At 40.9% G+C, this 16,049-nt stretch overlaps 1 protein-coding gene across 1 annotated transcript in view; it reads left to right on the forward strand.

The window, feature by feature from the left end:
- Positions 1–16,049, forward strand: part of LOC137325461 (spindle assembly abnormal protein 6 homolog) — a 40,789-nt gene that overhangs the window by 642 nt on the left and 24,098 nt on the right. The window contains exons 2-10 of the mRNA XM_067990597.1: positions 3,169–3,229; positions 4,029–4,108; positions 5,079–5,183; positions 7,536–7,707; positions 9,502–9,579; positions 10,996–11,115; positions 13,057–13,248; positions 13,339–13,533; positions 15,507–15,596. Of these exons, the coding sequence (XP_067846698.1) occupies positions 3,169–3,229; positions 4,029–4,108; positions 5,079–5,183; positions 7,536–7,707; positions 9,502–9,579; positions 10,996–11,115; positions 13,057–13,248; positions 13,339–13,533; positions 15,507–15,596 (1,093 nt within the window). The remainder of the gene's footprint in view (positions 1–3,168; positions 3,230–4,028; positions 4,109–5,078; positions 5,184–7,535; positions 7,708–9,501; positions 9,580–10,995; positions 11,116–13,056; positions 13,249–13,338; positions 13,534–15,506; positions 15,597–16,049) is intronic.

Genomic DNA, 16,049 nt, shown 5'->3' on the forward strand with positions numbered 1-16,049 from the left:
AGGAAGGAGGTAGCCTCCGAAAGCTTGTGAATTTAAAATAAAATTGCTGGACTATAACTTGGTGTTGTAAAATTGTTTACATATGTGGATTTAGGCAGTGGGCTGGTGCCTGTACTGTTTCATTAAATTCTGGATTCCAGGTTAACCATGTAAACATTAATTTATGTTTTTAAAGAAGCCGCGATGCTACCTGTCTCCCAATGGACCGAGGCTCCTATCCTTCCTTCCTTCCTTCCATCCATCCATTCACGCTATTATGGTTCAAAAATGTCGCCTATTGTGTTGTATCGCGCTCTTAAAATTAACACAGCCACTTGTCTTTAAACGGGTTTGTGATCGGTCTTATTCTTTTTCATCGTAAATCCAGTTCCCTGACATTGACAACAATGCTATAAATGTCAACAGTGCCCCGAAGGAGGGTCTGTATTGTTCGCTGATCATAGAAACATAATCGTTTTTTTCTCGTATGAAAAATCATAGTCTTAATCTCACCACTTCAGGTGGAACAGGGTTACTGGAGGCTGCACTCAGTGCTATCTTTCCATCTTTCTGCCCACCAGTAAGCACTGGGGAAGATTTGTGAGACATATAACCTTGCTATAAGTGTTGTGATTTGCACCTATATAGTATACAAAAAATGTAAGTAACGCTTTGGTACAAGCCTACAGAGAGGGAAAATAGAAGAACGAATATTGTGGTCTTGCTAGCAATTGTTTAAGGAACATTATTGGCAAAAAATCTCCATGCAAGACTGCAATGTGTGCTCTTTGCTGAGGAGACTTTGAAGGGAAAGAAAATGAAATTTAAAATAATACACACTTCCTTCATGGCTAAGGTAAAATTTTGGGAAAGATCCACACTCAGTCTGCTGTCAGCTCATCTGGGGTTAATGTTTTGTCATGTAATGAGTGCATGTGTATGTATAAGGCCTTCAGGAGGGGAGGGAATAGGTGAAAAGAAAATTTAACTAAAATATACAAAGGAAGCTCAGACTATTGAAGCAGCACACTTCATTACACACTTTTGTGTTTTGCAACCTAGTACATGAAATTCATGTTGCTATCCCTTTCAAAACTGCCATCATTACTTCTCACCTCAAAAAACCCATCCTCAGCCCTTGCAAACTACTGCCCTATTTCCAACCTCCCTTTCCTCTCTGAAGACCTTGAATGTATTTTCGCCTCCCAAATCTGTGCCTGCCACAGCACCAAAATGGCCCTAACCAAAGCCACGAACTAATGTCATCCGCTGTGACGGGTGCATTACCCCTCCTCGTCGTACATGACTTCTCTGCAGCCTTTGATACGGTTGAACACACCATTCTTCTGTAGTGCTTCTCCTTCCTTGTCCAATTCAGTAGGACTACCACACCCCCACACCATTACCTCTGGGGTTCCCTAAGGTTCTATCCTTGGCCCTCTCTTCCTCATCTACATCTTCCTCATTTTCCCCTTGGCGACATCATCCGAAGACATAGGGTCAGCTTCCGCGTATACATTGACGAAACCCAGCTCTACTTCTCCAGCAACTCTCCCGATCCCACCACTGTCTCTGTGTTGTCAGACAACTTGCCTGACACCCAGTCTTGGAGAAGCCCCAATCCCTCCAGTTAAACATTGGGAAGACCGAAGCCATTGTATTTGGGGCTCGCCACAACTCATGCCTTTGCCATGGATTTCATCTCCCTCTGTGGCCATTGTCTCAGGCTGAACCAGATTGTTCACAACCTCAGTGTCCTATTCAACCCCGAACAGAGCTTCTGACCCCATATCCTCTTCATCGCAAAGAATGTCATCTTCTTCCCATGGTGAACAGGTGAATGATTTGCTTAGCAATAACCATTTCTTTCAATATGAGCCAGCAATAAAGATACTATCAAATATATTATGGCGTAAGCCCGTTGAGGGATAAACTTCTCAGTTAAGAGGGGATGAAAAACGTAATGCCAGGGCCACCTTGGATGAGAACCGGGATCTATGCACATCTTGCATCAAAATTGCAGATAAGGAAATTAAACCCTCAAAAACCCAAGACAGGGCATTCAAAGAGAGAACATAAACATTCAGACTGGGCAATCTTCTGAGGTCCGTCAGTTTAAGCGGAAAATGGAATCAATTAGCATGATGCCAAGGGTGACATGTTGGAATTCATGGACAACAGGAGGACACCAGGGAAAGTGTTAGAGTAATTAAGGCAACTATAAGGGTTTCACCAATGGAGGGTCTGATTGTTGATGATTTACCAGGCTCATTAATGGGACCTGAAATGGTACAGCCAATGCCCTATTGGATAAATGGTCCCGGATGGGCAGAGGTGGGCAGTGTTGCAGAGGTGAAGTAAGCAGTCTTGATAATGGATGGTATGTAGGGTTTAAAGCTCAGATGAACAGGACCCCAAGGTTCTGAACAGTCTGGTGTAGCCTGAGATGGTGGCTGGGGAGTGGGATGGAGTCAGTGGCAAAGGAACAGAGTTTGTGGCGAAGGACAAAGACGATGGCTTCGGTCTTTCTAATCTTGAGTGGGAAGAAGTTATGACTCATCCAATATTTGATGCCGGACAACCAGTCTGACTGCACAGAGGCAGTTGAGGGGCCACCAGAGATGGTGGAGTGATAGAACCGGGTGTCATCAGTGTATATGTGAAAGCTGACCTCAAGTTTGTGGATAATGTTGCTAAGGGGTTGCATGGAGACGAAATGGCAAAGGATAGATCCTTGGGAGACTTCGAAGGTGATAATGTGGGAGAGGAAAGAGAATCCAATTTGGATATGCACTAGCTATGCTTGGATAGTTAGGAATGAAACCATGCAATGGCAGCCTCATGGAGGTGGACAACAGAGGGGAGGCTTTGGAGGAGGTTGGCGTAGTCAACTGCGTAAGGTACTGGGAAGCCTCCTGCTACTTGTCCATCCAGGACCATCTATCCAACAGGGCATTGGCTGTACCGCTCCAGATCCCATTAATGAGCCTGGTAAATCATCAACAATGCCCTAATGCTCAGTTATCAGATTACTAAGTCTGCTACAGAATTGGTTTCAATCTCCCGTCACCAGGCATGTCATCTTGGAGGCACCTTGACCCCAAAAAGATTCTGCTTATCGTCCTCAAAAAGGAGTTTAGTCACGAATGCATTCGGTTAAATATTTATTTATTTTTTATTTATTTACAGGAGAACAAGTGTTCGAGTAACTGTTGAGCTGCATTGTGCTTCTAATCCTGTTTATAAAAAGGTCAATTTTTTTTTCATTTTTTAAAAAGTAATTGCTTGACTTGTACATTAAAATGTGTTTACTCATGCTTAGAATATACTTCAGATCTGTGATGTTGCCTCAGTTACTGTAGTTTGTTGTGTAAGCATTCTTGCCATAAGATTTGCTATCTGGTATTGATTCTTTGCTAGGATGGCTATTACCATTATTCATGTATGAGCCTTGACAGTAACGGTTATGAAACTTTTTATGATGGAAGGCATCACAGCCAAGCCCAATTTTTGTCTCCATCTGACACCCACCCACCCACCCACCCACCCACCCACCTGCCTGTCAGCACTTTATAGGGTCAAACATGATTGATCACTTGGGTGAGGTACCAGAGGGTAACTGGCTTGTATGAACCATACTTCAGCAGGAGGAGTTTTGGAGTGAAAAGAGGCCAAAAATATGAGAACTGTTATTATTGAAGTACTGTTTGTATTATAGTGCGTAACTGCAAATTTAGATAACCAATTGGCCCAGGCTGGTGGTCCTTTCCCTGAAGCTGCTGGCAGTCTATGGTTTAAATTTCCTAATAGATTTAAAAAGTGACTTTAAAAATATTTGTGGTGGGTGAAGGTCTTGCCTGAAAAGTACACTGGTATGTATGATCAGATTTGTACTAGTGGAATTAAGTGTAAGTAATTTTTGTCAGTTGAGTGTGCTAATTGTATCGTTAGCACTTCTAAAAGCAAGCTATAGCATGTAAATCTGGGAAGCATGAGAAATTTTAACCAGCGAAACAACTTCGGCAAATTCATTTTTTTTTGTATTGCAGGATTTGGTAGTCCGGTTAACAGATGATATAGATCCATTTTTTCTTTATAAATTGATAATTGCAGAAGAAGATTTTCAGAGGTAAGCAATAGTTTACATACATATTTATAATATTTATGATGCTTTTATTTTGATATGGTACAGTTTGTTAAAAGATTACGTTTTTCAGCTTGACTATACTCGAACATCAAGAAAAGCATTCTGCACAAATTACAGTGACCTATGAGGGAGTACTTTCTCACGTGTTCAGACTCCAAGTAGAAATAAGAATTGCTGTTAATCATGGCACAAAGTTACACACGAACACTTTCTCTCTAAAAACTTACACTTCTGTGCTGCTGTTTAGATATCTTCATTTACTCCTTTGTATAGATGGCCTTAATCTGAATCATGTTCATAATTTTTTTTCTCCTGAAGCAGCCTTGACTGTTTACTGTTTTTTGGTATCTCCCTGTGTTGTAAAACAGTGTAGTTTGCAATGCATAATTCTTAGTGTCGTAAATGTTTTTTGAAAGTTTGATAACTGTTTACTTAAATTTCAATCAACTTTGGAAAAGTTGTCTTGGCTGATCACCTTTTTTTATTACCACCTCAATATTTGACTGCCAATTCAATCAACCCATCATTGGCTGATGCCAGCTCCTAGTTTCATGATGTGTGCCAAATGTCATGGAATGTTCTCAGTGACATGCCCATGACACATGCCTGCATTGACTTCCAACAGTACTAAAACCAGAATTGTGAAGCCTGCTTCAAACTCAGCAAAAGTGCTGGGTATTATCTTCCTAGCCATAGGATAATTTTCCAGCAAACAAGAATGTTCAAGCTCAGTTCTTCCAAATGCAACGAGAACTTGAATAGAGTTTATTTAAAGAAATACATCTGTAGATTTCAGGTCAGAAAAATAATCTGATTTAGGAAATGGCAGATTCATGCTTCATCTTTTAGATTGTTGAAGATTTATGACTTGCAAATATTTGAGCTAACTGTTAAATTCTGCAGACTACATTTAATTGATAACAATTGTGATTTTTGATGTCTCCATTCTTAGCTTAAAACATCAGCAGGGGCTCTTAATAGATTTTTCTGCATTCCCACAAAAGTTTATAGACCTTCTACAGCAGTGCATCCAAGAGCAAAGCAAAGATGTCCCGAGGTGAGTGGTGTTTTGAAATGTGCAGTATATTTACTATTTTGGTTGCATTCTGTAAATATGTATAGTTACAAGGTTTGACTTTTTTTCAAAGAATAAAAGACTGATGTTGCAATATAAATTCATTTTAACACCAGATCAACCTGAATGTTCACAAGCAATACAATGTGTAAAATACATATTTTTAAAAATGTGTGTTTTGTGGGGGTGGCAAAGTGATGGAAGGTGTTGTCTACAGTGTTATCAAGCGGCACTTACTCACCAATAACCTGCTCACCGATGCTCAGTTTGGGTTCTGCCAGGACCACTCGGCTCAGACCTCATTACAGCCTTGGTCCAAACATGGACAAAAGAGCTGAATTCCAGAGGTGAGGTGAGAGTAACTGCCCTTGACATCATGGCAGTATTTGACCGAGTGTGGCACCAAGGAGCCCTAGTAAAATTGAAGTCAATGGGAATCAGGGGGAAAACTCTCCAGTGGCTGGAGTCATACCCAGCACAAAGGAAGATGATAGTGGTTGTTGGAGGCCAATCATCTCAGCCCCAGGACATTGCTGCAGAAGTTCCTCAGGGCAGTGTCCTAGGCCCAACCATCTTCAGCTGCTTCATCAATGTCCTTCCCTCCATCATAAGGTCAGAAATGGGGATGTTCGCTGATGATTGCACAGTGTTCAGTTCCATTCACAACCCCTCAGATAATGAAGCAGTCCGAGCCCGCATGCAGCAAGACCTGGACAACATCCAGACTTGGGCGGATAAGTGGCAAGTAACATTGACGCCAGACAAGTGCCAGGCAATGACCATCTCCAACAAGAGAGAGTCTAACCACCTCCCCTTGACATTCAACGGCATTACCATCGCCGAATCCCCCACCATCAACATCCTGGGGTTACCGTTGACCAGAAACTTAACTGGACCAGCCATATAAATACTGTGGCTACAAGAGCAGGTCAGAGGTTGGGTATTCTGCAGTGAGTGACTCACCTCCTAACTCCCCAAAGCCTTTCCACCATCTACAAGGCACAAGTCAGGAGTGTGATGGAATACTCTCCACTTGCCTGGATGAGTGCAGCTCCAACAACACTCAAGAAGCTCAACACCATCCAGGACAAAGCAGCCCGCTTGATTGGCACCCCATCCACCACCCTAAACATTCACTCCCTTCACCACCGGCACACAGTGGCTGCAGTGTTTACCATCTACAGGATGCAATGCAGCAACTCGCCAAGGCTTCTTCAACAGCACCTCCCAAACCCGCCACCTCTACCACCTAGAAGGACAAGAGCAGCAGGCACATGGGAACACCACCACCTTCACGTTCCCCTCCAAGTCACACACCATCCTGACTTGGAAATAAAGCGCCGTTCCTTCATCGTCGCTGGGTCAAAATCCTGGAACACCCGACCTAACAGCACTGTGGGAGAACCTTCACCACACGGACTCCTGCGGTTCAAGAAGGCGGCTCACCACCACCTTCTCGAGGGCAATTAGGGATGGGCAATAAATGCTGGCTTTGCCAGCGACGCCCACATCCCATGAACGAATAAAAAAAAGAACTTATGTTAACAATCAAACAGAAGGTAGAAGAGTAAGTGTAACATTAAGAATAACTGTAATAAAGAACCATATCGTGAATATGTATAACTAGTACATAAGAGGAAGCAAAATAAAGGTATCTTCAATAAGCAAATAGGAAGGGGAGGAAACCACATATGTGTAGCAGTATCATATAAGGCAGAGCTCTCTGTGCATTCAGATATTCCTGACACTGCTTAGAAAAGGACATGAATGGAGACAAAACCTGAAACTTATGCTGTGGATGCAGGAGGGTGAATACCGTCTTTGACAATATTCATCCAGTACACACTGCAACTCAACACAGAGTTGAGCAGTAAACAATAAAAGCCTGAACAGTCAGAACTTTGAGTCCAGTGGCTCCTCCAATGGGAGGCCAAGCAGCAATGATTAGGATCCAACTGAACTTCAATTCCCATGATGTCTGTAATACATTTTAAAAAGTCCAATATGTCCAGACTATTTGGCAAGACCAAAAGACACGGAGTAGTGTAGCCACATCTCTGCTAGCAGCCCCTCAGCTATCTAGGATCTTAAAGCTAATCCTGTTGTCAGCAACTACAAATTATCGCCTTAAAGGCTATTGCACAGGTATTAAGTTCTGTCTTCAGATCTCTTCCTCGGGTCTGAGAGAGGTTTTTAATCACTTACCTTGTAAGTATTGTTAACAATCCAGAGTTAATGAGGTATTATGTGTTGTAACTATATTTGAATGTTATTCTTTACTCTTTTTGTGAATTAAATTTATGCGAATGCAGTATAAACACTTTGTGTCTTCAGATTCCTGCTGCAGTTAGTTTCTTCAGCACCAGTATTTGACTGTACACCTGCCTACCTAAATGTTGTGGAGACCAATGCTTTCAAACACTTGAATCACCTTTCTCTAAAATTACTACATGGAACAGATGTGGAAATAAAGAAATACTTAGCTACCTGTTTAAAATGTATAAAGGTAAGATGTTTGTATGTACTCATACAATAGAAATGCATATTTTTCACAAAGATAAGTACAAATGAAGGAAGTCATCTGGACTTCGTAGCTTATCCCTCTATGGTGTTTCATCACAACATCTGACTGCTTTCTGAATGATTTCAGAGTTTTTGCCTCCACTACTGGAAGACATTTCCAGGTATTCATCACTTTTTGCATGATAAAGTGCTTCTTGAAATCAGCCCTGAACTTGACATTTACCTGTTTGTTTTTTTATTCATTCTCTGGATGTGGGCGTCATTGGCAAGGCCAGCATTTATTGCCCATCTCTAGTCGCCCTGAAAAGGTGTTGGTGGGCTGCCACCTTGTATCTTGTATCCTGTAGTGGTTTGATAAAACTGAATGGCTTGCTAGGCCACTTCAGAGGGTAGTTAAGAGTTAACCACATTATTATCTGGACTGGAATCATATATAGGTCAGACTGGGTGAGAACGGCAGGTTTCCTTCCCTAAAGGACATTAGTGAACCAGTTAGATTTTTACGACAATTCGACAGTTTCATGGTCACTTTTACTGATACCAGCTTTTTATTTTCAGATCTCTTTTTTTAAACTGAATTCAAATTCTCAAACTGCCGTGGTGGGATTTGAACTTGCGTTCTCTGGAGTCGGGCATCTGGATTGCTAGTCCAGTAACATAACCACAACAGTACTGTATCCCTATGTATCTATGATCTATCATTTGTGATTTAACTTAAAATAGTTCTCTGTATTTATATTTTTTTATTGGATTTGTATTTCATATACTTCTAAAAGGTCCTTTCTCCTCATCCTCCTTTCAGTTTTGACAAAAGTGAAATAGCCACAGATTCAGCAAAATGAACCTAATTTTAGCCATGCATGTACTGTGACCAGCAAGACAGACATTAATAACATAATCCATTATTCACAAAGATGAAACATGGATTATGTTGTTAACTTTTGCTGGTCACAGTACACACAGGGTTAAAATTAGGTTCACTTTGCTGAATCTGTAGCTGCTAATGTTCTTTTATAGCCCATGCTGAACACCAGGTAGTCTAGATTTTGAGTAAAAGGAATAGCATTAATTCCTCTTCTGACCATTCTCTACTGAATAGTACTGAACATACTGGGCACTCCTGAACATTTTTATTTCTGCAGCTAGATCTAAATCTAGTAAGTTTTCCACTGTTGACTTAATAGGAAAGCCTGTTGAACTCTTAAGAGTCTGCTTGAAATTAGATGATCTACATGTTTGTCTTTGACCTGCTTGTGCTTTTGTAAGATTTTCATATAAATGTGGTCTGGTTTGTTACAAATTCCTCCAGGAAAGTGTCTATGATGGTTTTGTCAATACTGTGAAAACAATACATTACTTTAGACTTCCATTTTTGATGCTTGATGTGTTGCTTGCCAAATACATGTAAAATGATTAGTGCTGTAAAATATATTTTTAAAAAAAATCTTATTCAGCCTGTTGCGTTTCACAGAATTTTTTTTTAAAGAAACCATTAACCCTCCTATTTTTTAGCCATTGTTCTTAATTTCTGTTAAAGTATTAGGGATGTCGGGGAAAGAGAGAGAGAATCAGCTTGCCTCACCTGAATTGTGCTTTGTGCCAGCTGTTCACAGAATGGTGTTAATGGCACATAAACAGTTCTACTATCTGGCACTGTTGCTTGGAGGACACATTTGAGTCTGGGGAATAGTGGGAAAGAATAAATGGGTATCTCTGTAATTACTTTTATCACCTATCCAAGTCCCAATTCGCTTACAGTTACTCCTCTGTTTTGTAGGATGAAAAGTTGTTGTTGGAACAAAAGCTTAAAAAAACTGTGGAAGACCTTACCAGGCAATTAAATTGCACACAACAGGTACGCTGAACTTTCACCAATAAGGTAGTGGCCAGTTTTCGGAACCTTGCAGAATTCTCACTTAACGTCTTTGACATACGTTGAAGAAGACTTTTACGTAATAATTCCCTTCAACTCCCCAACTTCAGAAATCTCCGGACTGTTTTTTTAAAAAAAGTGTTTAATTCAGTTTGAAGTTAAAAGTAGACTTCAGTAAAATCACATAGTGTACGATTTAGAATGTGTGTTTATTGGTAACAGCAGTAAGTTCCTTTTGAGGGTATGTTGTTCTCTAATCCCCCACTCCCTGTTTTTCTGACCTCTTCTGTTTATTAGGTGGCAATCAGACAGCAGTAATAAGGACAGATTTCTCATGAAACTGATCCTTTTGCTAGAATACAAAAAGACTTGCAGAAATTGTACTTCTGGTCCCTCCAGGTCATATGTGACTTTGGCTGAGCTGCTTCCAAGCTTTTCTCCATGCTCTTGAGCTGGTCATTAGGAGGTGCATGCGAGTGGCCTGGTAATAATGGCCCTTCCATTTTTTTTTCTCCTTTCCTCTGGGAAAGTACCTGAGCTGTGCTCACTATAGCAGCATGGCTTTGGGGGCTGCGCTTGTTTTTTTCAATGCACAATAAAGAAAGACTTGCATTTATATAGTGCCTTTCACAACCACAGGACATCCCAATGAGCTTTACAGCCAATGAAGTTCTTTTGAGGTATAGTCACTGTTGTAATGTAAAACACTGCAGCCAATTTACGCACAGCAAGGTCCCTCAAACAGCAATGAAATAAATGACCAGATAATCTGTTCTAATGATAGTTCAGGGATAAATATCGGCCAGGACACCGGGGAGAACTCCCCTGCTCTTCGAAATAATGGGATTTTTGACGTCCACCTGAGAGTGCAGATGGGGCCTTGGTTTAATGTCTCATCCGAAAGACGGCACCTCCGACAGTGCAGTACTCCCTTAGTACTGCACTGGAGTGTCGGCCCAGATTATATGTTCAAGTCTCTGGAGTGGGACTTGAACTCACAACTTTCTGACTCAGAGATGAGAGTGCTACCACTGAGCCACTGCTGACAATGCACCCTATCATTGGATTCTGTAGAATATAAGTCCAATAAAAATGTTCAACTGCAGCTCATTTGTATAACCTGCTAATGTGCATCAACATTTTTGATAGCAATTATATTCTGTTGCCATTTATTTGCATATATCCCATCATGGATTGATTTACGTATAGTTTAAATGTAAACTCTGGGCAATGCTCTAGTGCAACAATGTGAAAATGCAGGGAAGACATAATCATTTAAATTCCAGTTGCTTAAATTTTTTCGACCTGATTACTATGTAGTTAAGTGGAATGTACCAGACTACTGGCATGTTTTTGTTACAACTGAGTACAATTTGGCCCATGTATCATTTTATCTAGGCTTTGTCAGAAAAGAGCAGAGAACTGGACAGGTTGCGAAATGAATGGACGACACATACAGCAACAATAAATGACCGATATTCTCAAGAACTAACAATCGAGAGAGAAAAGTCACACCAGGTAAATCACCTTTTTCAGGGAGAGGATTGGTGAAATTTAGTCGCTATGAAGGGGAGGTTTGTCCGTTCTGACAATCATGGGTGCAACCACCAGCAAATTAGTGGTAGGAATGCTGCAAGTTGCAGTCCCACAGATGCCATACCACTTGCCCTGTAACTTTTCATAAGTCATATAACTGCCCAGGTAAAATGTTACTGATGAATGATATTCAAGGCACAGTCACTTGCATAAAAATACTCTGCCACTACAATTTTTTTTGGTTATCTGAAACACACAGACAGTTTGCATAGTAATGGAGCTCAGTGGGAAGAATCCAGTGTCCAACAACTGTTTTCCCTTTTTGCCACAAATCTATCACATAGCTTGGTCCTGCATTCCACATATAGCTAGAGGGAGCCCTTCTGTTAACATGCTTAGGTGTTCAAAATCACGATGGAGAACTCTTTGGGCGTGTCTTATGCACCACAAACTTTAATCTGCATTTGGGCTTTGCTGACACAAGATATTCTGATTCATTCACTCTCGTACAGACCCACAGCAGTCCTGCAGTAAACTGATCACGAATGTCTAGCCTATTGTTATAGCATCAAGAGATCCTGAGCAGCCAAGCTGGCATCTTACAACAGCTGCCTCCACTTCCCTCGTCAAAAAACAAATTCCCAAATTACTCAAAGAAAAGAATAGAACTGTTTTACAGCCATGAAATATTGAGAGAAAAGGAACATGTTATTACTGTGACCTGAAGGAATTGGTCAAGTCAGTATCTTGCGTAGGAGGTTTTATCTCTTTCAAAAAAAATTCTCTCATTGTTTCAGTGAAAAAAAAAGGACTGTTTCACATTGTGAGGCAGTGTGGATAAAGAGAGTTGCCATACTACATTATGAAGAAACTAATTACGAGGCTTTCTCCCCCCTCCCCTCTCCCCCCAAATTTTAATGATATCGGGGAAAATAAGATATTGGTTTATTCCCCATGACATTGCACACTCCCCCTTAGTGCGTATGGCCAGAGGCCTCCTTATCCTTAACCTGTTTCCCTCTTCCTTCCTGTTGCCCTCAAAGAAGCTTTGTTTGCTCTGAAAATTCAAATTATGATGAGGAAAGACATTCTGCTTTCTACTAGATGTCTCTCTTTCATAGGTATTAGATACCAGAATTTCTGCCTCACAGCTGTAAGCAATTACAGCATTTACCATCTCATTGTCAAAAAAACACAGGTGAGTTAATTAGCTGCCTTCAAAATTCAATTATTTTTTGAAAACAATATTAGCATGAACAAAGATTCTTTTTTCTCTCTCCCTTTTCCCCCCTCTTCTCCCCCACCCCCCCTCACCCCCACTCCCAACCCATGCCTCCTTTCTCCAGCTCCTTCACTGGCAGGAGGGTGTAATTGCATTGTGACAAGTTTACATAGGCAGTTTCTATTGTAATTGTAATAGGAACTTATTATGAAAATATAAAAATAAGGACAGATGTATGACTTTAAATTGGGGACTGAATTTTGTTTGTGTGCTCTAATCCAATTATTTCCTGCCCTCTAACCCTGCTCCACCTAAAGTCTACACTTGGTCCGTCTGTGCAATGCCATGAAAGATTAACTAAGAATGTAAAAATCTTGCATCTGCATACACTTACTGTCATTTTTTTTCAATTATAAACGTGAACAGAGGGATTTACAAAGAGGGAAGACACTGGGGCAGAAATTTGACTCCAGCGGTAGCAGAAAATGGGCGGTATCACATCTGCTGCCTGTTATACGCGCTGCTTAACATTCAGTTCCATTGCAGTCAACGGCTAGTCAAGATTTGCCTTTTAGATGAAAATGGCTTTGTGGAGCAACCCGATGAGAGGATAGGTGTAAAGCAGGAGAGATTTTCTATTCACTTGACCCTGGAACAAAGCTGCTGGACATCTTTTAAGCACTGGTTCTGTTTTTATTCAGGCTCAGACGCAATGGCAGCAACAATTTGAACAGCAGAGGAAGGAGTTGGAAACTGGTAACAGGAGAAGCCTTCAGCAATTACAGACCAGCCTAGCAGAGCTAGAGACTGTAAACAAAGATCTTACTGAAAGGCGATACAAAGCAGAATGCGTCATCCAAGAAATTAAAGCAAAACTCTCAGGACTGGAAGATGTAAGGATTCTTCAATTCCATGTTAAGAAAAATTAGAAATTCAAAATTGTTGATATAATGAAATTTCCATGCAATTTCTGTTAATAATAGGAATGTCACAGAGCAAAACAAGAAGTCCAGTCATTGCATCGGGAGAATTCAATACTTGATGCAGAATGCCATGAAAAGGACAAGATGATTAATCAGTTGCAAACTCGTGTTGCTGTTTTAGAACAAGAAATCAAAGACAAGGACCAGTTGGTGTCCAGAACTAAGGAAGTATTGGAAGCTACTCAGGAACAAAAGGTATATGCATTTTTGCAACGCTCCAGTGGTACCTCTTTGTATTAGAACTGCTTACTTTTCAACATTCAAAGACTTTTGTAGAGATGTATACAGTTCTGGGGGCTCCTCAACAGGAAAAGTAGACCCACATCCCCTAGTACATGAAATTTGCATTCTTGTGTATGATTGAACAGAATAGCGCAGCACAGGCCTAACCATTATCCGATTACACAACAGAGACCACATGGGCTGCTCACTGCTTTATGTCCTGTTCACTTCAAAAAGGCATAAATATATGTCAGATTGAGTGCAGGCTAAGTTTAATATTTTATTTATATATAAGATAATTAAAGAAGCAGAATACATTAAGTAACCAGCATGCAATACTTTACTTTCATAGAAACATAGAAAAATAGGAGCAGGAGTAAATCATTTGGCGCTTTGAGCCTCCTCCGCCATTCAACATGATCGTGGCTGATCCTCTATCTCAATACTGTATTCCTGCTCTCTCCCCATACCCCTTTTGTGTCTAGAAATCTATCTAGCACCTTCTTAAATATATTCAGTGACTTGGCCTCCACAGCCTTCTGTGGTAGAGAATTCCACAGGTTCACCACCCTCTGAATGAAGAAATTTCTCCTCATCTCAGTCCTAAATGTCCTACCCCGTATCCTGAGACTGTGACCCCTCGTTCTGGACCCCCAGCCAGGGGAAACATCCTCCCTGCATCCAGTCTGTCAAGCCCCGTCAGAATTTTATATGTTTCAATGAGATCCCCTCTCATTCTTCTAAACTCTAGTAATACAGGCCGAGTTGACCCAATCTCTCCTCATACGACAGTCCTGCCATCCCAGGAATCAGTCTGATGAACCTTTGTTGCTCTCCCTCTATGGCAAGTATATCCTTTCTTAGTTAAAGAGACCAAAACTGCACACAATTCTGCAGGTGTGGTCTCACCAAGGCCCTGCATAACTGCAGTAAGACATCCTTGCTCCTGTACTCCATTCCTCTTGCAATGAAGGCTAACATACCATTTGCCTTCCTAACTGCCTGCTGCACCTGCATGTTTGCTTTCAGTGACTGGTGTACAAGGACACCCAGGTCCCTTTGTACATCAACATTTCCCAATCTATCACCATTTAAATAATACTCTGCCTTTATGTTTTTCCTTCCGAAGTGGATAACTTCACATTTATCTGCACCTGCCATGTATTTGCCCACTCCTATACTGCATCTGCCATGTATTTGCCCACTCACTCAACTTGTCTCAAAACAATAGAGTCCAAAATCTTAGTAGTAATTTTCAGTAACTTCTGAGCCAGATAAAATTTTACATGGGCGATGTCTCCACAAACCATGGAAATAGGCAGTGGGGAACTAAAGATCTCTGGACTGCTGCCCAGTTATATTCCTGTCATTTCTTTAACGTCCAGCAGGCACACTTAACAGATTCTTCACAATTATCAGGCAATCAATATCTTAACCAGATCTACAGCAGGTAAGATGTGAACAATACCAGAGATATTAAATGTGCCTACTTCCCCTAGTTTATGAACTCGCATGCATTAACATCTTCAAAGGGATAGATCCAGACATCATGTAATCTTCCAACACAATTTGTTTACAAAAACAGGCAACAACATCAAATGAGGGAAATTAGCTAGTTCATATGACCTCACGATAAAATAAATATTGCTAGATAGTTCTCTATATTGGTTTTGTCCTGGTCACCAAGACAAAATAACTTTCTTTCAAAGATATAGCTAAACTGATGCCAAACTTGAATTCGCATAACTTTGTGCACCTAAAGTCATTTAAAAAAAAAATCCTGTTAGATGCATGATGGAGCTCTGCTTCAGTCAGAATATACATGAAACAGCATATGTAGTAAAATTTAAAACCCATCTAACACTGAAGTTTGAGTCTAGTTTTGCCTAGAAATTAAGTAAAACTCAACTTGACCATAGCATTTTGTCTCCTTATAATTGTTTCAGCTAACATTTGAAGAAAACTCAGAGAAGAAGCAACTTCAAGTAGAAAAACTGGAAGCCACTGTGAAGGCTTTGTCAGAAGAGCTGCTTAAGGTGTGTAGTTTATGTGTTTGAGCCCATCTGTTAGCATTGAGTTTTAGCATGCGAGTAATTTTTTTTCTAACCTATTTGTATTCCTGATTTCTTAGCTTGTTACAATGTATCAAATATAGCATACTGGGGAAGAAGGAGGATTCCTAAATATGTATGAGAGTCAGGAATGGAGTGGCACCCCATGGGTTGAGGAGAGGTTCAGGAATTTTGCCCCCTCCCTTCCTATGGGTTTCTGCCTTAAATCCCGGTTAACTTTAATTGAATTATGTAATTGGTCCAGGGTGTGACATATTTAGTGCAGGGTCTTGAACTGGCCCCCTCTTGTGTCCTTTTGGAATATTGAATCAGGCGGTGGATATACTGAGATTTAGGGTCCGATATTACCATGGCGGCGGGGGGGTCAATGGTGAAATCTGTCTGCTCCGCGCGCAATCGCAGGCCGATTGGGTCCAC

Source organism: Heptranchias perlo, chromosome 9 (genome assembly GCF_035084215.1).
Source record: "Heptranchias perlo isolate sHepPer1 chromosome 9, sHepPer1.hap1, whole genome shotgun sequence".
In the NCBI taxonomy this organism is placed as follows: Eukaryota; Metazoa; Chordata; class Chondrichthyes; order Hexanchiformes; family Hexanchidae; genus Heptranchias; species Heptranchias perlo.